This window comes from Colias philodice, chromosome 29, assembly GCF_061535455.1.
Source record: "Colias philodice isolate Cphi_HAF_F1 chromosome 29, ilColPhil1 Martin Lab GWU primary, whole genome shotgun sequence".
Taxonomy (NCBI): Eukaryota; Metazoa; Arthropoda; class Insecta; order Lepidoptera; family Pieridae; genus Colias; species Colias philodice.
In genome coordinates, this window is record NC_143114.1 from 7,266,153 (window position 1) to 7,291,289 (window position 25,137).

Sequence of the window (25,137 nt, forward strand, 5' to 3'; positions counted from 1 at the left end):
TGAGGCAGCGTGGCCGGTCGCCGCGCCCCGCCGATTCGCGCCTGCGCGGTACACCCTGCCACCCCCTCAATGAACACCACCCTCAATCAGATATCGATCCGGCAAAAAATGTTACGAATATTCCGTCTGTGGAACTGTCAAGATGAGGCAATGACCTCTATTCGAATTAAAAATGGACATATTATGGAAGTTTTTGAACGTTCGTCGAGTTTAGGTGTGTCATTAAATATAGATTTTATAAATAGATTGTTGACAACTTTCTTCTGTCGCCTATTTATAACTTACCTATAATTAACAGGCAATACAAATTTACTTGTAAAACTAGACCTCCCACTTCCTATCCTATCATATCTTATCCTACTAATATTAAAAATGCGAAAGTCTCTCTTTCACGCAAATACTACTGAACCGATTACAATGAAATTTAGCACACATATAGAGGGTAACTTGGATTAACACATAGGATAGGTTTTATCCCGGAAATCCCACGGGAACGGGAAATATGCGGATTTTCTTTGAAAACGCAGGCAGATAGCTAGTCCTACATAATGCCAAAGACGATACTGTAACTCCATCTCTATCTACTTTATTCAAAAAATTCAAATTGCAAGACAATTTATTTTTTTATTTAACTAGCCACTTGTCCCGGCTCCACCCTGACCTGGATAAAAACAAATATATAGCCTTGAGGAAAATGTAGCTTCCTGCTGAATAAAAAATTCTTGAAATCGGTGCAGTAGTTTTTGTGTAACAAACATGTAGAAAAAAACACGTTTGTTTCCTCTTTTATAATATTTCTTTAGATAAACATGAACACACCCACTTTGTTTCTGACGCAGTCGGGTAAAACGCATATCTTCGCTTTACGCTGTACCTAGAAATGTAAAATTTTACTTCGAATATTTATTTAGAGTTCTTTAAACTGTTGGTAGAAATATGACGTAAATATGCTAATTATTCAGTAATATTAGAACACTAACACTATAGTAGTTATATCTTCAAAAGAAGAAAAATATAAGGATACTAGCGGTCCGCCCCGGTTTCGCCCGTGGTACATATGAAAAATAGATGTTGGCCGATTCTCAGACTTACCCGATATGCACAGAAAATTTCATGAGAATCAGTCCACCCGTTTCGGAGGAGTACCTATGCAGACTAACATTGTGACACGAGAATTTTATATATAAGAAGATTTCCTCTAAAGTAAGGTAAAAGCACCTAATTGAGACTGCTTCCCTTGTAATTTACAAGCGATTGAAATATTAGACTAGGGGCAAGGGATCGATTCTTGTTGCTCATTTTAACCGCCTACGCCCTACAAAAAGGTACTTCTATTCATGTTTTTTTAAACGTTCTTAAATTTTAAATATAGATGTTTATATTAATTTTAAATATTTTTGCCTTTGTATAAATTTTCTTTTTATTTTTACCTTTATTAAGACCACAATGTATTAAGGGAAGGGACTGGCTTTCTTAACACAGGCTATGCCTAGCAAGAGAGCCAGAGCCTCATAACCAATATTGTATATCCAAAAGGTGAAATAAAGATTTATTTATTTATTATTTACTAGATTTCCGCCCGCGGCTTCGCCCGCGTTTTCAAAGGAAAACCCGCATAGTTCCCGTTCCCGTGGGATTTCCGGGATAAAACCTATCCTATGTGTTAATCCAAGTTACCCTCTATATGTGTGCTAAATTTCATTGTAATCGGTTCAGTAGTTTTTACGTGAAAGAGTAACAAACATCCATACAAACTTTCGCCTTTATAATAGTATTAAGATTTATTTATATGAATGGATAGTGTATGGATGTTTCTGTAGATATAACTGCACTAGCTTCATCTTTCGACTTTACCCGTGCATTGCTCCCCTTCTATTTTTCGTAACTTGATGAAAATATGTATGTAAGTAACTAGTTGTTAATTTTTTGAAAACAGAAAAAATATTTCAATGCGATCCTATAGTTTCTGATAGCTTATTCAAACAAACACAAAATAAATCTTCTATTCAATTTAAACTACCTATAATTTGGAAAATCCAAAAGTGCACGCCTCATAATTTTTTTATAATAAATATTTAAGTATTAATTATTATTTTTGTTTATTTAATAACAATTAAACCACATCGAATCAGACCCTGAAAAATGAAAGGGTTCTATTCCTGAGCATACTCAAGCGTAAGAGAAAAAAAAAGACTCGATTAGTAAAGTATTTCGGTCGCTATCGTGTTAACAAGAAAAAGGATCCGCACATACAGACACACGGACGTCCAAGACAGAACTTTTTTAAACTGTTTTTTAACTAGTTTAAATAACAAAAATGACATCAAAAATATCATGAACGTTAAAAATAGTGTTTTTTCTTAATATGTGTGTGTATGTATTATCTTACAAGTGCAATGTATGATACATAAAGACATTTTAAGTTTGAAAAATCAGATGTTTTGCGCGAAGTGACAGTAGTACCCACCTCAACGCTTCGCTTATGAGGCGTGCAATAGATACTTTTCGACATCTAATCTTAAATTAAGTAAATCTGTGGAAATAGACAGCTGATAAAATATATAGTTACTATAGCTTAGGCTATCTAACACCGAAATAATTTTTCAAATCGGACCAGTAGTTCCTGAGATTAGCGCAAACAAACAAACAAACAAACTCTTCAGCTTTACAATATTAGCATTCATTGGGATGAAAAATAGCAATGCTTCACAATACCATCTATCCGTACAAAATTCGTAATCTATTCAGTATTTCATCGTAAATATAGCATCTTTCTCATTTACCATTTCAGTATGCAAACATAGATTTTCAACGAAAACACGATGCTGTTTCTAAGCAGTCTCTTATTCGGAATTAGGTCATAAGCCATAGATACGATTGTGCTAACTTAGGTACCTAGTTTTATCTACCTACCTATTTTTTAAAAATGGCGGATTTTCGCGCCAAACTACAACTTTCGATTGTTTTTACGCCATTTATTTTTATTTCCAGTATTACTTATATTATGTTTGGTTAACCACAACGCAAAATAATAATAAAACGTAATAATAAACAGAAACATTCACTCAATAATATAACAGTTTTCTCATCAGTTCAACGGTAAATAACAATAAAATCAATTTAACTGATCTACATTGAAGCCGTGTCGATCACTTTCTTTACTTTCATTCGGTAGTGCTTTTGTTAAAATCGAAAGAGGTTGCATTACTTAAATCTTTACGGTTTGGAGAAAAACCACAGAGAAAAACTAATGCCACAGAATTTGCTTACTAGGAGTGTTCCAATCACAAATTTGTTTAAGACGAATGTAAAGGAAACGAAATAAATAATTTTTGAATTTTGAATTTTTGAATTTTGAATTTTGAAGAATACGCAAACGCTTGAGAACAAGCTGCTCTAAATTTGCATGTCCCAAGTATTAAACTTATACGATAATAGAGGAATTTTTTTCTTTTAAATGCATTCGTGATTTTCACTTTTTGTAAAACTTCTTTAGGCGCGTTGAGAGTAAAATTTTAAAGTAGCGTTATGGCAAAATTTCCATCATGTCATGGAGTGACGACGATTTTGGTATCTTTGAATCTTGTCAAAGAAGTTTCACTTCTGACACGTGTGCTCGGCACACACAGTCTTTTTTTTTCGTTCGAGAGCTGATATTATGTACATTAATTTCTTTGAACAATTTTCAACTGCCTTAAGAAAGGAGAAGATTCTATTTTTGTTTGTAACTCAAAACCATTAGACTGAGTGAACTGTTTTTGATTATTTTTTTTTTATTTGAATGCTAGAGTGTCTACCGTGTGCTCTCATTCCACAGTTTAAAGGTAGATTTTTTGTTCATACCATCTATCACAATGCACTAAATTCTATAATTACTCAATCTTCATCCCCAGAAAAATCAGGGCATAAAAAATATCACATTTTAATTTTTCATCTGTCCACTAAATGTCAAACTATTTCGTATTACAAATCTGAATTTAATCTGTGCCCGTCGCGAGGGTTGCCAGGGTATAATACATCTCAAGTATGTAAGATAAATTGCAGATGTCCACACTGATTTATTGTAGGGCTTAACCTTAGTTCACACTGGCCAAATTACACTTGTAACTATATTTGCTGCGAATGTTTCGTATTTTGATGATGTATTATTTGAACACATGTAGATTCTAGAAGATACTTTTACTTTAGATTGCTTCCTTATCTTTAAAAGAGGTTCTGGGTTTGAAAAGAAACCGAAAAAAAACTGTACTCAATTTTAAACTTAAACATCTAATAGAATGGCTAGGTGCTTAAATATAATAATTATTATATTATGTACTATATAAAATTCATAATATTTGGTATGTACTGTTCTTTATTGGAAAAACCGGACAAAATAATTGTATTTCAAAGAATACTCGGAGTAGTCTTATTTTGTTTTTGATTATAAAATCATGGGCTTAATTTGGCAGTGTATTTTTTATTTCATTATAAGAACAAACAATGTTTTACCATTAACAAGGAAAAATCAGCAGCTGTTTCTTAGGAAATTTATATGACGTATTCCAACTTCAAGTTTAACAAGAAATCCACATATTAATTTACCACATCTCTATGGAAATATTAAATTAACAATATTTTTTATTGTTTATGGATATTCTCAATTACAAGGAACAATGTATCTTCATGGAAAATGATTATTCTGCTTGCAGTTTGGGCCTAAAATATATTAGATAATAATACGCAACCCTATATTTCATTAAAAAAGACAAGAACTTTGAACTTACGTAGGTACATATTTATTTTTATTTATTATTAATAAATCTATCAAGTGTATACGCATCTATAAGCTAAACAGAAAAGCCTTCTGCCTTTGTATCCCGGGTACTCCGGGTAGGTATTTATCAAAGAAGTTTTTTGACAGGAGATTAGCCGCCAAAAATTTTTCAACTTCCCGCGCTTTTATGGAAATCCAAATAATAATTGCCGGTTCAGGTGAAATGATTTAAAATGCATAATTAGCTTTAGCACAAGTTTAAGAAGATAATTTATGGCCTTATTAATATCTTGAGCGAGAAAAAATTTAAATATTTTTGAACGAATAAAATTTAAAAATCACGCCTTAACTACTGAACCAATTTGCATGAAATTTGGTATAGAGATATTTTGATACCCGAGAAAGGACATAGGATAGGTTTTATCCCGGAAATCCTACGGGAACGGGTTATTCTTTGAAAACGCGGGCGAAGATCGGGCGGAAAGCTAGTTATATTAGTTTGCCTAAAGTACATAATACATATTATGTTCTTAAATGATATCGCCGAGGCCTTTGACACAAGCCGCCTTTGTCGCAAGCCGCCTCTGCGGCGATTGATGTTTTTGAGAATGTAAATAAACAGAATGGAAACAACCTTATAACTCAATAAATCTTATAAGTATATAAAAATGAATCGCAAAATGTGTTGGTAAGCGCCATAACTCGAGAACGGGTGGACCGATTTCGATAATTCTTTTTTTATTATATTCCTTGAAGTACGAGGATGGTTTCTATGTAGAGAAAACGTAAATATGTACCACGGGCGAAGCCGGGGCGGACTGCTAGTAATATATATGTAGTGCTAGTAATATATATGTATGTGCTAGTAATATATATGTAGTATTTTTATATGTAGTTCCGTTTATAGTATAAAATGAAATGAAAATACACAATTCCATTTGATTTAGCACTCATTATTTCTTAGCGTGACGTAAATGAATAAATACATCATTGTTATTAATTACGACAGATGTTAATTAAACTTAATTAGGTAATAGGTATATTAAGATGATTTAACAATCTTATAATATTTATGTATTTACTTTGTTAGGATAATTATTAAGTATAAATTTCAATAAAGTACAAACGAATTGGTAGATATTCCTTAATAGGAATACTATTTATGAAGAGAAATACTTTTTAGGCGCGTTGAGAGTAAAATTAGGCACAAAGTCACGTCATGGAATAAGGAGACAATTTTGGTACAAGGCACAGTATTCGGCACACACGCTCGTCTCTTTTTTTTTTAATAAGTCAATATATATTATACTGTAAATTGTAATATTAAATGGTGTGGTACAATAAAATATGATTAAATAAATAAATATATATAATAAAAATATTTACCCTAAAATACTATAAATAAATCAACACGGTCTGTTTAATCTGTTTGAATTTCTTTTTATTAAATACGAAGGTTATAAGGCGTGGTGCATGCAATTAGAACTATAAATATGCAAGGATTACAAATCAATTGTTTACTACATCTTTGCAATTTTCCGTTTTGTTCGCAGGTATATTTCACTGCAATAAATAACAATCTACACGTGTTATATACGCTACAATGAAAAACTTGTATAAATTAAAAACAATAAACTCGTGTCTGGAAAGTGTAGGCGGGTCATTTTCAGAAAAAGTGTACACTATTAAAAACATGACGATTTTTTTTTTTTTATTGTTTTTCGTTTTTTTTACTTAAATTAACAATTGATATTCTTTTCATTATATGAAAATTATGATAAAACCTCTTAATCAGGATTATTTACTGAAATACAACTAATTTATTGCCCATGGAGAACAAAATTTATTCCATTCCGAAACGAATGGCTTTTGGTTATAGAAATAAAATAAAACTCATTTGGATTTAATCAAATAGTATAATTGGTTAACGGTATTTTGTACTTCAATACAAAATAGATAAAACATAAAATCAACAATAGCAAACATACATAATCATCATTTTAATTTCCATTACGTTACTCTTTGTACCAAATTAGTTCAATAATTTCTGGTATGTTTCTCAATTAGGATACAGCTTAGGAACTCTTTTTTTAATTATATTAATCAAATGATTAAAATCTTAAGTATCAAAATCTAATAACAATTAAATAGCATTTCGCTCTAAAAATAATATTTATATTAAAACATAAAATAGGACAGTCACGGAATAGACTATTTCTATAACGGAATAGAATTCTTAAGACTATTGCACATTATCAAGAAAATGAGATCAAATTATTACAAATATTCTAATATGAGCAAAATGACAGGTACATTATAATAATATTACCATGGGTACTGTAACTCTTGCCGTATTAAAGAATGCAGTTCCCACCTATTATTAATTAGTTACAATAATTACATTCATCTTCGCAATAGTGATCATAAATGGCATAAAATGTACATTGCTGACACCAAAAAAACTCAACATTTATTAAATTCTTCACTTTGGTATTATCAAATACAATAAAGTGGTATGGTTTATGGATTAAACTGGTGGGAAATCCACAACCGAAACATTTTTCCACAATTCGGAAATGAGTGATTAACCACGGCCACATTGATTCGTGCAATAACATAAAATCATTTTTGTTTAGAAATTTATCAACGTTTGCTAGGACAACCATTTTTACCAGGTAGGGAAAGTACCTGAAAAAAACACTCTTATTAGATAGTCAACTTGTGCCATTTTGAGTACATTAATTTCAACAATATTATAAAAAAAAAACTTTTAACTTCAAAACCTACCTTAGTACTTACTTAACTTAAATATTTTATATATATCCAAATAAAAATAAATTTTCTTATTATAAATAGATCGATACTACAAACATAATGTATCATCTTCCTAAGAATTCCATTCCGAAACTTTTCGATTCCATTTCTACGTTACCTGCGTTTTGGTTACGGAACGGAAGTATCGGAAGTCTAACTTTAAACACTTTTATTTTATTATTTTAAACTAACTCATATAAGATTAACAAGTTTGGTATCAATTTAAGTTCACTGAAAGCTAATTAAAGATATCAAAATAATTAGCAAGATATAAACTTGTAAACTTACCTTGAAATTGGTTGCGGTTCTGGGAAATCTAAACCGGACCGCTACTGAGATGTATGTTGCTCGTCCGCCGGTCGACGTCAAAATAGCCGAAATACTTGTTGGAACCAGTTTACAGCATTAATAATGTTGCCAATCGACATAAATAAGCATTAAATGGTAGTTTTTATAGAATCATTTCGCAAAAATTGCGGTTTCGGAAGGGAATTTTCCATTTTAATTAGTTTATGTCCTCACAAAGATTAAATTATTTAAATTTTTTATGCGACATTAGACTATTGCTGTAATTATTAAACAAAGGGTGCATAACTATACTTTCCAAAATATCAAACACATTATTATATATAAGTCAAAAAAATACATTAAGGTTACGTTATATTAATGAAAATGGTAGTGGGACAGTGCAAAAATAGGTACATTCTACTTTCATTTTTGAAAATTAAGGTAATATTGGTGTTTATAAGCAGCAACATTATACAATATATTGTTAAGATATCACTACAGATCCAAAGTTTTAGTGTTGTTTTTCTTAAAAGTTAATATTACTCTTTAAATAAAATACATAAGTTGTGGGACACACCCAAAACACGAATGTACACTTTTTGTGAAAATGACCCAGGCTACACGGAAAAGTTTTATCTTTAAAAAAGGCGGACGTTTTAAAACTACCATAAAAATGATACAAGTTTAAGTAAACAAACGGCAACCAGTGTTCTAGTAAATTAATTATAACTTTAAAGTACTTATTATTGAAGTTATTTTTATAACAAAGCTTTCAGTGTTCTGAATATAAATGAATGCGCGCCATTAAAATTGAATTATGATTGACCAATGACAATCATCTATCACCTACGCATTCACCTGTCAAAACAAAATTAAAAACAAAAACCATAGAAGGAAAAAAGCGAAAAAGTTTTTATAACAAAACTCAAATGTATTATGATAATAAAATGATAGCATTCTTTGAAGTGTAAGAAATTTATTGTTATTCGCTATCAATCGATATAATATCTTGAATTGCATTGAAAACCACACGAAAATACAGTTTTTCAAACTGGCCGTTTGGAACGCGAACGGTACCATCGAGTGATATGGCGCGCGTTTTTCATTTGTTTTTATTATTTGACTAGAAAGCGTTTGACGCGGATTATTCGCTGTCGCTGTGCTTATTGAGGCGTGGTGTTGCGTAATTTTATAAGTTTAGTGGTAGTTTGTTTGGTGTAGTGTTAAAATGATGGTGTATTCTAGCGGTGCGCTTGGCGGTCTGGAGATGGTGGACGGAGAGTTAGCGGCGCACGTCTTGAGTGCGCAGGCTGCCGCACATGCCGCAGCCACCGCTGCCGCGCATCAGCAGCAGCAGCAAATGGCAGTGCAACAGATCAGTAAGTAACAAACTTCCAATAAGAAGTTTTCAGTTATGATTTGCTAAAATTCCAATGTTTTTGTTTGAAGAGCGTTTTGTTTTGCAGAAATGATCAAATGAGCTATTTTATATTTAAATATTTGTATAGTCAGATCAAATAACATCTTAAGTTTCAGTCTCTCATTCAATATGTTTAAATTCAGTGTTTCTATATGTGATAAGTTCAAAAGGAATAATATTAATTTTGTTTATCAACATCATTATTACCTTCATAAAAAATTCAGTAGATACCCTCATTGTACATCAGTTCTTTAAATTGTTACCTACTTTAGCTGAAAGGGATATGGAAAATCATACTTTGTGTCTTGAATCTTGATAATTTGTTATTTCTGTAATTATAACTTATAAGCTAACTGAAACAAATGATCTCTTTATTGTATAAAAGTTGTGTAAAGCTTTGAATTCACTGCTTTATTGAAGTCTGGCTTCTTCCCATGTCCTTTTCAGATTAATATGTATAAAAAGTTGTACTTGATGAAGCTGTTTCTATTTTTTGAGATCTAATAGTATTTGTGCATGCATGAACAAACATACAGACAAGCCAGTTTCCATTAATATTTATTTAATTGATTATTTCATGTTTATAAATTGAGTCTCTACTCGTTAGAAATACATACATCCCTCACTATCAATCAGAACATCAACTATGAACAGTTTTTATATAATGTTTCTGCCCCATACCAGCATTTCACTTTTCAAAAACTTAATATTTCAAATTATTATTATTAGTAGCAAATATAGATTACGCATGAACACCACTCTTCCAGAAACGTCACCCTCATCAGGCCGCTCATCACCAGTACCAAACAATGCAGGCAGCACATCCCCGTCACCGAGCAAGCTGTTTGTCGGAGGCCTCAGCTGGCAGACAAGCTCGGAGAAACTGAGAGAATACTTCGCTATGTTTGGCGCGGTGACGGACGTACTGATTATGAAGGATCCTGTGACGCAGGTGAGCGAATGGTTTGAGGAGCGAGGGTAGGGTAATGTGGCAAGATGTAACTGTTATTAGGCAGGATTTGGCTAGGAAAATAATGTTTAAGATCCATTGGAATGTTATTACAGATTTTTTTTATAGGTGAATATACCCTTTATAATTAAATACCCTTTATAAATCAACCATAGTATAAGTAATTTAACAATAAAGATGCCAATCATAGTAAAACAGGAAAAATACAGAACAATGATACAGGAATTACTAAATTAACCAACTTCAAGGAAGAGGATAATTAATTTAACTTTTTTTTTTGTTTGTTTGTTTATTACATACTACACAAGTACAGAAATGACTATACCAATTTTTTGCAAACTTATAGTTTAAGAGCATAAGTAAATTTTTGGTGTTTTTTTTTTCTTTTATTTTTATAAATAATTAATTTTATGAAGGTTTTTGGTTTACACATAAATCGAAATTAATATTTTTGTTCCTGTATTAATGTTTGAAATTTATTAATTTTAATTTTGTTAATTTTATAAGCTTAGGATAGTTCAGTATGGATTGTGATAATGTCTCATAGCATACAGGGTTAAAAATTTTTAAAGTAATTTTAGACTAAAGATAGGCAGAAATTACCTTTTTACACTTCATAATATGTTGAAATGCATTCTGAAGCTACAGGGAACAAAAAAGTCCTTGGCGAAAAAGCCCCATAACAAATATGTGTGTTTAATATTTTAAATCAATAAAAAAATCAGGAAAAATAATCTAGTATTTATTTCAAAAAATTGTGTACAAAAGTTTATTTGAAAAAATGTCTTTAAAAACATAATTTAACATTTTAACTGCAAGACAGCAAATATTACCTGTGTGTCGCTAAACAAAAAAGAAGGTAAAAATTCAATTGCCATTTACAAAAAAGCATCCCTCATGTATGCAAAAAGACACTATCACACTCTACAATGAATACACACAATAATATGTACAAATATATTAATTTTCTGTTAAAAACCATCAGCTGTAAATGATTTCGACACGGCGCTCAACACTCGGGTCAGTGACCGATATTTTGATTTAGGTCTGGTAATAGGTAGTCTAACGTCTTGATCTAGGTATATGGTGCGTGGATGTGGCGTAAACAAAACTAGGTAGGTGTTTTTTGGATTTTTTTTTTGGGTTTAATGAGGGTACCTGTATGCCCAGTGAAGGCAAAAATCATTTTTTTAGTTTTTTTTTGAGGGTATCTGTATGGTACATTGCCCAGTCAAGGCAAAACTTTTGATGCTCTGAAGAATTACGCGTTCGTAAAATTACTAATAGTAATTTATAAAGGTACTAAATATAGTTAAAACGTGGGAGTTTTTTCTTTTTAAATGTATTTTTTTTTTTGTATTTGTGATTTTAATTTTTCGCCTATTTTCCTTTTTTGTAAAGAATTAAGCTTTAGTTGTTATTTTTGACGTGTAAAGATGGAGTCATAATAACAGAGACTGAATTTTCAAGTGAGTTATCGATTTTTTTTTTTGCTCAAAGGTTTAATTTTGAGTTAAAAAGTTTTGTTTATGCCACTGTAGACACATAGTTGGGCTATTTATGTAATAAAATGGGTATTAAGTAAAAACACTGGCATGCTAGAGTCACTAACATATAGATCGAGATAGGCATAGACTACTCTCTTCCGAACTACGGTAGTTTCTATTGGTGTTGCCATCTTCAAAAATCAGTCCACTATTTTTATTTTTTCTGTATTTTCATATCTTTTCCTTTATTTACATTATACGTATTATATTCTCGTATTTTCGAACTTCTTCTCATTCTGTACATATAGTCCGGGATACATCGCCCATTTTTGCAAGTGATTACTATCAAGCTAATTTTTCGTGAGTAGCTTTATTTTGATGAGATGCCCAATAATTTCATGTACAAAACTCTCGATTGTGGTAGCTACCAGAGGAAACAAGGATAAAATATTTTGATTTGATGGTTCTCAAATATTAATTACTAACTGAATGTTTTTTTTTGTTCAATCTCAAGATAATTATCTAAATTATTCGAAAAAATATTTGTCCTACAAAATCTATGGTTTGATCAAAGAGTCCCCCTTTCCAATGTGTATCGATAACGAAGTCATCATAAATGATTACTAACCAGCTGATTTTTTTATTTTCACTTATTTAATACTTATATAATTCAACAGACATATTGTCCTACAAATTGCGTAATAAATATTTGAGAACCGTCAAATCAAAAATTTTTATCCTTGTTACCTCTGTAAGCTACCACAATCGAGAGTTTCGTACATGAAATTATTGGGCATCTCATCAAAGTAAAGCTACTCACGAAAAATTAGCTTGATAGTAATCACTTGCAAAAATGGGCGATGTATCCCGGACTAATAAGTTGATGTATTTAAAAAACATTAAAATATTATGTAGTTAAACTATAATCTTGTAACACTTATGTAGAACATCTTATTCTTTGTAAGCAATGTCTCTTATAAGTATGTAGTATATTTTTGATACTTGTCTCTCTGTACACACAACTTCTAAAAAAGATGGTGGATTCATACTTCAGTCATTTATTCTATGGCAACATTTTTTTCCGTTTTTTATTATATTATTAGTAATAGCTATATTTTCGTGTGTTTGAGATTAACATTAATACAGATTAGCAAAACGTGTAATTAGCATAGATGAAATTTAACACTTGTAAATTTCTCCTAAAATGGTAGAAAATATATGGTGCTCGGTAGGTTTATTTCTAGTCACGGTATCGAGCTAGAGCGTTAGACATGTTTGGGTTTTGAATAAAATCGATATTGTATTTCCATAGATTTTGGTTTTAACAGTAATTCACATATTATAGTACCTACTAATAATATTTTTTCAAACTACCTCCATGGAAACACTTCGAAGTTAGACACGACTAATATTTAGTTTGTAATATGAAGCATGAACGTAAATCCCGTAAAACCCTTGAGATTACAAGAATAAGTACAGTAGGTTGTGTATCTTAGGTGTTGTCCCTTTAGTATAAATTTGTACTAATACGCGTGCTTTGCAAAAACGGACGGTTACATACGCTACAGTTTTAGATCAAGCTAAAGATCGCCAGGAACGTAATCGGTTCGTGTGATGCTTATAATGTACGCGTGTGTAACTAGGATTTTTGTATTGCACTTTTTTAACGCCCCAATTTCTTTGGTAGTATGACGTCTCGGTATCTTCAAAATGTGTTAAATTTGCATTTCAAAGCTATTTTTTTATTAAATATATAGACGTTTGGGCGCATACTACTAAAGTGATTCGGGCAAATAGAGGGCATACTAATAGATAGCCGCGCGCAGCGTTCGCGCGGCTTCGGCTTCATCACGTTCCAGGAGGCCGCGTCCGTGGACAAGGTGCTGGCGGTGCCCGTGCACACGCTGGACGGCAAGCGCATCGACCCCAAGCACGCGACCCCCAAGTCGGCGCCCAAGCCGGCCAAGACGAAGAAGATATTCGTCGGCGGCGTCGGTCAGGACACGTCCGCGGAGGAGGTCCGCGCCTACTTCTCGCAGTTCGGCCTCGTCGAGGACGCCGTCATGCTCATGGACCAACAGACCAAACGCCACCGCGGCTTCGGATTTGTGACCTTCCACTCGGAGGAAGCCGTCGAACGCGTCTGCGATATACACTTCCACACGATCAAGAACAAGAAGGTGGAGTGCAAGCGCGCGCAGCCCAAGGAGGCGGTGGGCGCGCCGGTGGCGCTGGCCAAGCGGCTGGTGCTGCGGCCCGGGCGCGGGCTGGTGTACGGCGGCGGCGTGCCGGCCTACCGCTACGCGCCGTACGCGCTGCCGGCCGCGCTGCCGCCCGCGCCCGCGCCGCAGCTGCCGCAGTTCGGCGCCGCCTACTCGCTGGCCGGCGTCGACATGTCCTCCTTCCAGGGCGTCGACTGGAGCGCCGTGTACGGCGTGCCCATGTACATCTAGGCGAGCGTGTACGGCGTGCCCGTGTACATCTAGGCCAGCGTGTACGGCGTGCCCGTGTACATTTAGGCGCTGAGTCACTACCCCGGCCCCGCGCATCGAAGATCTCAGATATTTCGTAAAGCCTAATACATACGTAACGATGTATCGTAGCGATAAATATGTGCAGACCAGTTTGCGCAGTTTTATCGATCTAGTGTATGAAAAATCGATGATCTTAAGGTACACACGATCGATAAAACTGCGCAAACTGGTCTGCACAGATTTATCGCTACGATAAATCGTTACGTATGTATGAGGCTTTAGTTGAACTCGACTAATCTCCCGACTCGACTCCCGCTTTGCGTCTCGTAGGAGCGCGTGTCTCGGCCGTTTTTGTTTGTTAGTCTCCCCGGCGGTCGGACCTCGCGTGGCGGTCGCGGCCCCCGTATCAGTATTATAGTTCCGTGCCATTGCGACACACTAAATTGTGCCAAACCGTATGTATGTACGTTTAGTTTTGGATGACGCGGCGCGGCGCCGACTCGACCCGCCGTTTTATACGCGGTTTGACGTTTAATTGTGCACTCGAAGGGAATGTAGGTCGCGATCCGCGTCGTTTGAAAATGAGGGTACACGTAGATGAAACGTCTCTGCGGCTCGATCGCTCGGTCGGGTCGAGTGACGTCACGCCGCGAGCCCGTGACGTCACGCGGGTCCGCCGCGAGCTCACCACTCATACATATCTAACCGAAAAAGCAATCATTTATATGCCATTGTATGATGTAGACGACGCCCACGCTGACGCGATTCTTGAGATGGCGGACGTCGTCAATTATTTATTTTATGTTTAGTGTTAATGTTGCCAAATATATTGTGTGTGTACTTGCTCTTGCTCATGTGATTGTATTATGATTAGGTTTTCGATAAAGGCTATAAGTATTTGTATACTACCTTCATTTTAACGATTTTAAGTGGTACATTTTACAAAGAAGACTTTTTTTGCTAGAGCGAAAGAGATAGCTAGCAATTTTAAAACAAATATGTTCAACGGAATTCCATTGAAGTATGTACTTACATCAATGTAAAATGTTCAACTACCTTCAAAATTACGTTGAGATTATTATAAACTCTTGAATGACTATATCTATTGTGCTAGTCAAAATATACCACAGAAGTAAATCTGACTAGAAAAAAATGTTCCTACAATATTGCAAACTACCTCCTCATACTTCAACGTAAAGGTAGTGTTTTTTGATGTGATTAAAGCATTTGTGCAATAAGTGAATCTCAATTATACATCATATCTTTAAATTTAGTGTTATTTCAAAGCCTTAGAGAGAGGCTATGTGCCATCTCAAGAATCGTGTAAGCTCGGCTTATCAATTTTGATTTGAAGACCACGACTGTGCTTTGGTTTTAGATTTTCTTTATATTGTTTTAATGTGTTTTTATCCATCGATTTTCATCTCTGCTCAATCGACCGCGTGCACGCACTCAAAACTATACAACTTATATAAAATGTTTATTGAATGAAAAAAATTAAAGAATGAAGGTAGATTGATAAATTCGGAAAATTATACAGTTAACTTAAAATTAGCTAGAAGAAATATCTATTAAAATTAATAATTCGTCACTTTAAAACAATATATATATGTATATCTATTTAGATAGATTGTGATGTGTCATAATTGCAGAAATTTTAAAACTACCCGCATTTATCTAAAACCAGAGGCAGTCTGGTTTTCTGGCCGTGGGTTGTCATAGTTAAGTAACTCGGAATGCTACTAACACCTATAATGTACGTTGACAATAAGCTAAGTATTATAACAGCTATAGTCTGCACCTGTCTTTGCCTGGTCTCAACACTTGCGCCAAAATTTCCACCGAAGCGAGCTGGTCCTTGCCTATTTGATTATTTTGCGGGTAAGTATTGTACGGTAAGTGGGTTTGTCGGGAAATTGCGTGGTTTTCATGTATTTATTTATATTTTTAAGATACGCGAAGTATTAAAGTATTAGTATTATGTATTGTATGCATGTGTGCAGGTTTGATTATGTCTCGGACGAGCCCACGCCGTTTGTCGTGTGTACTTAACTTCATAGTGGTAGTTAGAACCTAAAACTTAAAGCAATACTCGAATATTTATACTCTGTGATTAGACAAGTATTATTAAAAGACGATTGATGGTTGTGTTCGTGCAATTTCTAGGTTTAAGTCGAAATTACCTTGGACTTGGTCCCTTCAGTATTCTCCTTGGAACTTAGTACTTAATTGTCATTTTTTAAATTTTCTAGATGTGGGTAGTATGATGAAACTTTAATGTTATGGGGTTATTTTTAACTTTGTCGCAAAGGGGATGGCTTCGTTAAATATTAAAGATAGGTGGCGCTACTAGCATTTTATAAAAAAAAATTGCATGCTTATTTATCAAACTATCTTGTGTGTAAACTACTGAAAAAAAGTGTTGCTCAATAAAAAAAATATCAAATAAAGACCACGTTTTATATATTTAAAAAATGGTTTCAATATAATGTGCATAAAATGTATACTTAGTGCTTAAATTTTCTTGAAAATATGACGTAATATGCCTATAATACAAGTTGACTAGTGGCGCCATCTATTCAAAGCTTTTCGTCTATTCTACGTTTCAAACTAAGTAAGAATGACGTCATATAATTTGACATACTTATACTATAATCTTAATATACCTTATATTTATCTTTGGATATCCTTTTATTAGTAATATTTTCGTGATTAAATTCTTGCCGCTATTAATTTTTGTTAATGGCAACCCCTAGCAATAATGATTGGTCTTGCCAGACTATCACCAGGCAGAGACAGGTGGTTATGTAGAGCCAATGCATGCGGCAGCTTTTCGACCACATTCCTATATTAGGTCGATTCACTTATAACGTAGCCCTGGTTTGCTTGACTTAATGACAGTTGCATAGATAATATAAATTACGTGCATATACATACCAGTGATTTGTTTTAAATGTTCGTGTCATCTTCTTGGATTGAGTGTTGCCACTGTTTTAATATAATTCCACAAATCGGGGCTACCATAGCTATAAATTCACATGTATACACATACCCTTATTATTAGCAGTATTCTTATTATTATAAGTAGGCTAGAACCTTCTGAGATTTGACGCGCCGCCGCGGTTTTGTGTCGATATAAAATTACTCTTAAATGATATTATAACTTGACGTGTGTGGTCACAAATTTTGATGTTAAATGTTAGATTTCCATTGATAATTATCTCATAAACACGAAATCGCGGCGGTCGCAATGGTAACACCTTTTGTATATTATTATTTTTCCCAAATTTCTCAGTATTAGACGGTTTTGAATTGTGACGTCACTGACCCCTCCGCGGTCAACCGTCGAGTGTCGCCAAATGCCACACTGGCGGTTTGCCCATAAATTTTTATGTACTTAATTTTTTTTAATATGTATGAGGTTCCCACGAAAGGTGGCAACCCCACAGCCTAACATAGTTTATTTATATTTTTTTAATACACCTGTATTAGTTAGGTAACAGTGGAGTTTTGAGGTATGTTAGAAGTAGTGTTTATTTAGTCTGCTCGTGAGTAACCTGTAATTGAGCACCTAGATTGTGTCATTACATTGAATAATATTAGAATTGTGTGTTTTATTTCATAGATCCGAGGGTTTTCACGGGTTACCTATAGCTTATGCACGTTGGGTTCAGCAGTAGATGATCATGTAGAGACACCTTCGCCGTGAAGGAGTGGGGTCTTGTCGATAGCATGGTACCGTAGTATCTCGTGACTAACACTGAGCTCGGGTCGGCATGGAGTGCGCGAGGACTTGCATCTTCCAATGTCACTGTCAATTGTTACAGGCGTTTGCCACACTTTGGTTGTGAACCGTGCTATTGCGGCGACGTAGCCACGTAGCGTAGACCTATGTAGTACGCTTCGCTTGAGGCCTTCAGTCTTCCGTTGAATCTGATTTGCCAAAAACGGGCCAAACGCATTTTGCTCAAGGGCGGAGGCGACTCTTTTCAAATGTTAAACTCAATGTGTTGCCAGTTTGCCAAAATTCAGAGTAGAATAAGATTAAGACAATAATGAGAATGGATTGCCACTGATTTGTTGCCATGACGAAACGTTAATTTTCTAGTCATTTTAATTAGGTTCCTCGAGGTGGCGACGATTTGGACGGAATCCTAGAGTCTTTATCTTGCTCAACTTCTCGCCTAACTCGTATCGTATCGACCGCTTGCGCAGTAGTGACGTGCCACAGCACGAGCACAGGACATCACTACGGTGGTGTCTATGCTTACGCGTATCCAGTTACTCTGGACCAATGTTATATTCGTTAAGGTTATACATAAATGGTTTAATATACAACTTTTTGATCAGTATAATATAATAATGTTACAAGAAATATCTTAAATTACGTTGTGTGTTTTCGGCAGATGCTAGTGTAGTGTGTAGAGTAGTGATTTTGAAGATTTACATAATATATGGTGTAAGGATAACTCGAAAGCAATAATTATGATAACCGCTGTGTATGATAAGACATCGCAAGGCACTGGTGACAGGACACAGAGCGTAGATGAATTATTATACACCTGCATATTATAATATTTTTGTAATATAGGTCGATGTATTCAGTAGCGGGTATATGTATTTTTACCTGACATGTGTTAAGGTTCAGTAGTCGTTCGCCGCTTGGGGCGTGCGGTCGTGTTCGCTCAACGAATCGTGCGCTGTACTCACTCTCCTAGTGCACTGCGCGTTCCTGTAAGGCAACGAGAGTGTTATCGCTATTGAATATTTAATATTTTCACTGTCAGAGAAATATTTTAGCATATTCACAGCTTGGAAGTTGTAATTTTGATACGTATCTAGAAATATATTGTCGACTAATTGATTGTGAAATACTGTTTCTTGCCCACGATTAAGATTGATTTTTATTTATTTGGTAACTTATTTTTATCAGTATTTAGTCATATTCTTTGTAGTTCGTAGCTAGTTTTAAAACTCTGACAGTATATGAGTATAACTAGAATAGTGGCTGTATTAAACGACATTCCTTTATTTATTTAAAAGGCATTTTGTGGTAGAATTATATAAAAATATAAAGTATGTACTATAGTGTAGACATGGGCTGTTTTCTCATCACCGACTGCTACTAGAATAAATTGTGCAATACTGATGATTATGTATTATCTGCGAGTAGCGGGACAATTGGGTTTAGTTGTGTAGATAATTATGGTAAATAATATCGAAATTGATCCAAAACATAGACTTACTGAGGTCTTACTTGTAAACTTTCTTAGTCTATGGTCGCTCCAGTGATTGTTTTGTCTCTTTCACTCTATATTAAGGGAATGTGATGAAACACTGATTAGCAAAGATACAGATTATTGAAGTTTTTAAGTAAGCGTGTTTAAATTGGAATGAAATTATTGGTACCTTAAGTAACGAGATTCAAGTCTATGTGAGTGGATGTCATGGCTCTAATTATGCTTTATTTGGATAAGTTCATATTTGATAGTTATCCAGTCTACTATATTATTATGTAGTGTACGCCTCGTGACGTGGCGTCTTAGGATGGTACGTTGCTAGCGGGTTTAGAGGGCCGCGCGCCTCCATAAAGCCTAATGGATCATCTTCACTTAGTTGATTATTAGAAATAAATGGTAACAAAACACAGTCGATCTTTCATTTATCGCTTTTTCCGTACCTAATTTGACTACGTAGAAGCTTTTCCGGACATGGCGTCATTAGATTTGGAAGATAGTTTGAGTATAGTGTGAATAACCGAACACTTGCATGAGCGCGGCGGAGTTAGAAGATTGCATGATCAGGCCCGGCGGAGCGGCGACGAAGAGCGAAGACCATTCCATAGACAATACCGGACTCCGAGTATTGTCTCCACCCGCAGCTGTTATTTATGCTTCATTTATTTTTACTACCCTCTAGTAAAGTGCATCCCAGTATATAGACTTGTAGCAATAGCGATGGTTTTGGGTGCTGGGTTTTTCAGAGTACATACGTAGTTTGATAGTTTAGTTTTTTTATTGAAATGTGATTTGGAGACGACTCGCTTAGAACCTTTTTTTGAGGTAGAAATCGTAGATGTAGAATGGAGGCATATCAGATTGAACCCGGAGACACATGCATTGTGCCTTATTAGTTTGTTTTATTTTAAATTCGCTTTGGTTAAAAGGCTAGACATAGATGTAGACAACGGACCAAATTAGTTTGGAAAAATGGAGACAATATTTTTTGTACAATTTTATTTGAACCGTTGAAATTGTGATGTGGGCCGTTGCGCCCGACGAATTAGAACTTTGGTAGTGTAATTTAGATGAAAATATTGTGATTGACAAATAATGGAGCTAGTACCCCTCGTAGTACAAAGTATTTATAATCTGTATTGTGACTCGATAATGTCTTCCTTGACAATTTATAGACTGAATAGTCACCCGTTATATTTTATGAAATCCCGTTTGGCTGGGATGCACTAGAATTTGTTTTGTACAATCTGTAAGGGCACTTGTTTATATCTGTGGCGGCTGTCAGTTTGACAGCTGCGTCTATGGTTTCGCGCTAAAATTTCGTTCAAATTAACGATGTTTTTTATTCGGTATCAGTCTGAACAAGTGCTTTTTATTTCCGTGTAGTTAAGAATCAGAGTGTTCAGTAGAGATCCTGTAAAATTAAGCTGAGTGCCTCATTGTGTGACAATATAATATCATCACACTCATTAATGATAAATTCCTCATTCTTTTGTATTAATCTGTAATATAGAGCGATATTTGCGATATATTGTTCTTTTTAGTTAGGGCAAGAACTCTAATGTGTGGATTTTACTGGCATATATGACCATTGACACTAAAAATGTGTACACAAATTAATGTAATAGCAGGGGACAAAGCTTATTTAAACTCCTGATATTTGTCAGAGTTCCTTTTCTGACAAGTATATCTATTACTTTTATAGATACGGGATACCCATATCAACGAATATAAGATTTGAAACACATATTATGTACCAAGTAGTAAATAAGGATGTTTCCTTACAGAAGAAGAAGCGTTCATTGGTGTCAGTAAAATCCACACTTGAGCTCGAGCCGTAATTCTAGTCAACAGATTGTTATTTTTTGTAATTAAGTTTTTACAGTGAGTTTTGGTACGCGCGACCCCGTTTGGTTATTTTTTATTTAATTTGGAATTCAAATCACAGTGCCATAAACAATTTTGGAAGTTTTTTTTTTAATTCACAACTACATTTGAATGCTAGTTTGGTTTTCATGCACTAAGTACACATCCTAATGCTGTAATGTACGACAATATAATAACATACTAACTTTACATTTTGAAATAGCGCTAATAATAGCATTTCTTTAAAACTACCCTCAAAATTTAAGGGGTCGCGTATCCATTTATTAGTTGATTAACTGTAAATATTATAGTTAAGATTGTTATTAAAAATACTGTGTGTGTATTTTGATGTACTTCTTGGTATAGTATAGGTCTTTCTCTCTTTGAAATTTTGAAAACATAGTTTCTATTTGATGTAGTTTTGGTCATCTATTATGTGGGTAAGCAGCGAATTTGGTGTTTAACAATTATACAATGTTAAATAAGTTATCCTATAAAGTAAGGGGTTATTTCAAGCGTTTTCTCTAAATTTGTATTAGAATTAAATCCTTAATATGTTTCAATACTAACATTTTACCACCAGTCGCTCCTACCCAGTATATTAGTACTTGAATTGATACAAAAGTGCCCCACGAATTTGTTAAAATAAGCTCGTAATCAAAATTATCATATTTCTATATCTATACATATTTATATTAGACGTAGTTGGAAGTTTGTAATTCGCAATTGAATGTATAGATTTTTTACGACATATCTCACGATTGTGGCAACATTGCTCTTTGATAAGAACGGGTTTGAAACGTCAAATTGCTGCTCAATCGGTGTTGTTGAGACTGTTGCCATAATGCGGCGTCATTGCTTTTTGCGATTTTAACATGATCATTTATTTATTAATGAAAGATTACAGTAGAAAAAGCACAAATGATAACATTTATACATCAATGGAAGCTACTTATTCATAGGATACATTAAAATTATCCAAATACTCCTACACCTTATACAGGGTGTCCCACTATTGGTATACTAAGCGCGAAGGGACTTGTAGTTTTACATACACTGATCACGTAAAAAATACTTAAACAAAAAAAATACGTCAAAATTTTTTTGCAAAATTTTTCCTGAAAATCCATGTTTACTTCTCTAGCTTCGCGCAGCTGGCATATACCGCTTCTCTAATGTGAGCATTTTGTCTATGAAAACATAATCTTAAACGATAGCTCACGTGCTGGTGGAAAAGTTGGGCGGGTTGCTTGTTATGGGTGTACACATAGAGTTTTAAGAATTCATCTATTTGAAAAAAAAATGCGTCTGGAATTTTATAAGTATTTTTTACGTACTCAGTGTATGCAAAACTATAACCTACTTTGAGCTTAGTATACCAACAGTGGGACACCCTGTATAATCACAAGATTTTTCGTATTCTTTGAAAAAAGTATTTAAATTGGTTGAAAGTGATATTATTACATAGTCACATTAATTACAATACACACTACACAGTAAAAACATCACAAAAAACAATGACGCCAGTAATAGTCGGTAGTCACTGATAGTCTGGAATGGACGCATCTTATCCAAATGGTTATGAAATATATCTGTTTAAATTCTGAGTTGTGTTTTATTTCACCCTTTTTACGTTTTACGAAGGAAAATAAGGAGTTTTACATCTTAATTCTAGATAGCGTATAACTGTTTTTCAGAGGTTAGATATGTCGGGAAATTCGGCTTATTTTCATTTTTCAATTGTATAATTATTTCTCTAAGTAATGTTGCTCAACAAACGGAATACATACTTTATAGTATTGCGTTTGTAGAGCAACATTTGATCAAAAAAAATTCATTAAAATTATGTTGACGCTTCTCCAGCGAGAACTTCCCGACGTATGCTTTGTTATCTGCAACACGCAGTACCTATTGCCAGCAACCCCCTTGTTGGTGGACTATATTGCTAAACAAATGATTCCTCATGCACATGTCCGAGATCTTAGTTCGTTAAATAGTGCTCAACAGCTCCAAATTAAGTTTCTAAAGGATAATTTATAATTGTCTATGATTATCTGACCGATTCCTGAAATGGTGTTGCTTCAAAGATTTAAAAAGCTTTCTTATATTATAGGAAGTTCATATTATGTATTCATTCGTTATTAACTAATTGAATTACTTTTCATTGAATTTATAACCTGGCAAAGAATTTCAAAAAATACATACTTAACTATGTACTTAGTTACTTACCTATTTAATTATTATATTTTGTAGTAGGTAAGTACCTACCTAACTACTGTAGCAAAGCCTGAAATAATAAAACTTTAAACAATAAAAAAATAGTCAAAGCAATTATTCTAACTCAAGAACGGCTACACCGATTTTAATTAAAAAAATGTTAAAAGTTCATTTCTATTGCTTTTTTATAAAAACCCGACCACCTTTTTTATGCCCGATGAAGAGTGTTAAGCTGTGATTAGAAAAAATATTTTGAATACAAAGTACCTAACTAACTAATAAGAATTCGAATATGCCATAGCTTGTAAAAGTGGTATCATAGTAGGGGTTTTAAACTTTTAAGATAAAAGTTCTACAAACGACTAGAATTACTTATAAAATTTATCTGCTTGCCTAAACGTATGGCATATACCTACGCACCTATGTACTTACTATTTTTTTTAATATAGCGCAAGGCAAGAGCAATCATTTTTTTTTTATTCTTTATAGGTAAATTTTCTTGACATAAAAATTACTGCAACTATCAGTGATACTGCTTATCACGACTTATTCTGTTAAGAATATACAAAGGATTCATTTTGATTCATTTGTGCTAAGAAGACCGATTATTTCTATTCCATCTTCTTTATTTCTTTTCTATTTTTTTATTATTATTCGTATCGTATGACCATGTATTACCATATTTCCTACAGTAGTGCGACGAATGTACTTGTGCAGAGAAACGGAGGGGAACTGGCGGGGGTCGGGCGACGCGGGCCTTAGTTTGCCTTACCTAGCGCGAAAGGACGACGCAGTCGTATTTTTTGTGTAATAATTTTATTATACATAAGTACTTACATATTCTATTATGACGCGCACAAACTGTTCCGTTTACGCATGTAAATCTACATTGAAATCCCAGAAGGAAACAATATTTCAGAAAGATTGTATTACCTAAATGTATCTGTTGAATTAAAATCAAAGCTATCTATATGTTGTCCTCATTATTTTCTAATCAGATTGTACATCCCAATGCGAATGCATTACTTAGTTAAATGTTATAAATTATAATATACAATTAAGAACATCCAAAAATAAAGTGTCCACGTAAATAATATTTAGCAGTGCAATATCTATAATTATATATTTATGAACAAATAATTACATCAGATTTAATAATCGCAATTATTTTGAATGTACATATGAATAAATGATTTCATCATAATATTAATAATCACAATTGTTTTATTTCCCATTTGTTGCAACCCTAGCGTATTTTCGTGTGGCAGCGTAAGTACCTACGCTGGCGGCGGCATCGCGCGACATCAAAGGCGATTCCTTACTGTAGGAAATAATATTGTAATACTGTGGTATGACCCAGGACCTATAATAGAGCCATTTTAATAGGCAACATTTGACAGTTCAACAAAATACAACAACATAACATAACGAGTCGTCGTATAATAACAACATAGAATATTAAAATAATTCTTTTTGTTAGAACTGCACATTTGCATAACTTTTTTCAATTACGATTACATATATTTATAACAATAATGACCGATACAAGTAATTTTAAGATTTGATTTTACTGATAAACCATTCTAAACATAATAAACAATTTCTGAT

At 33.9% G+C, this 25,137-nt stretch overlaps 1 protein-coding gene and 1 long non-coding RNA gene across 2 annotated transcripts in view; one reads left to right on the plus strand and one right to left on the minus strand.

Moving 5' to 3' along the window:
- LOC149476089 (RNA-binding protein Musashi homolog Rbp6-like) overlaps nt 1–15,277 on the plus strand; it is a 92,408-nt gene extending 77,131 nt beyond the window's left edge. The window contains exons 2-4 of the mRNA XM_089712679.1: nt 9,104–9,237; nt 10,046–10,230; nt 13,562–15,277. Of these exons, the coding sequence (XP_089568805.1) occupies nt 9,104–9,237; nt 10,046–10,230; nt 13,562–14,188 (946 nt within the window). The 3' untranslated portion in view covers nt 14,189–15,277. The remainder of the gene's footprint in view (nt 1–9,103; nt 9,238–10,045; nt 10,231–13,561) is intronic.
- The window catches only part of LOC149476073 (uncharacterized), a 359,309-nt gene extending 334,382 nt beyond the window's left edge, over nt 1–24,927 (minus strand). The window contains exon 1 of the long non-coding RNA XR_016317926.1: nt 24,893–24,927. This is a non-coding gene — a long non-coding RNA (uncharacterized LOC149476073). The remainder of the gene's footprint in view (nt 1–24,892) is intronic.
- Nucleotides 24,928–25,137: the final 210 nt, after the last annotated feature.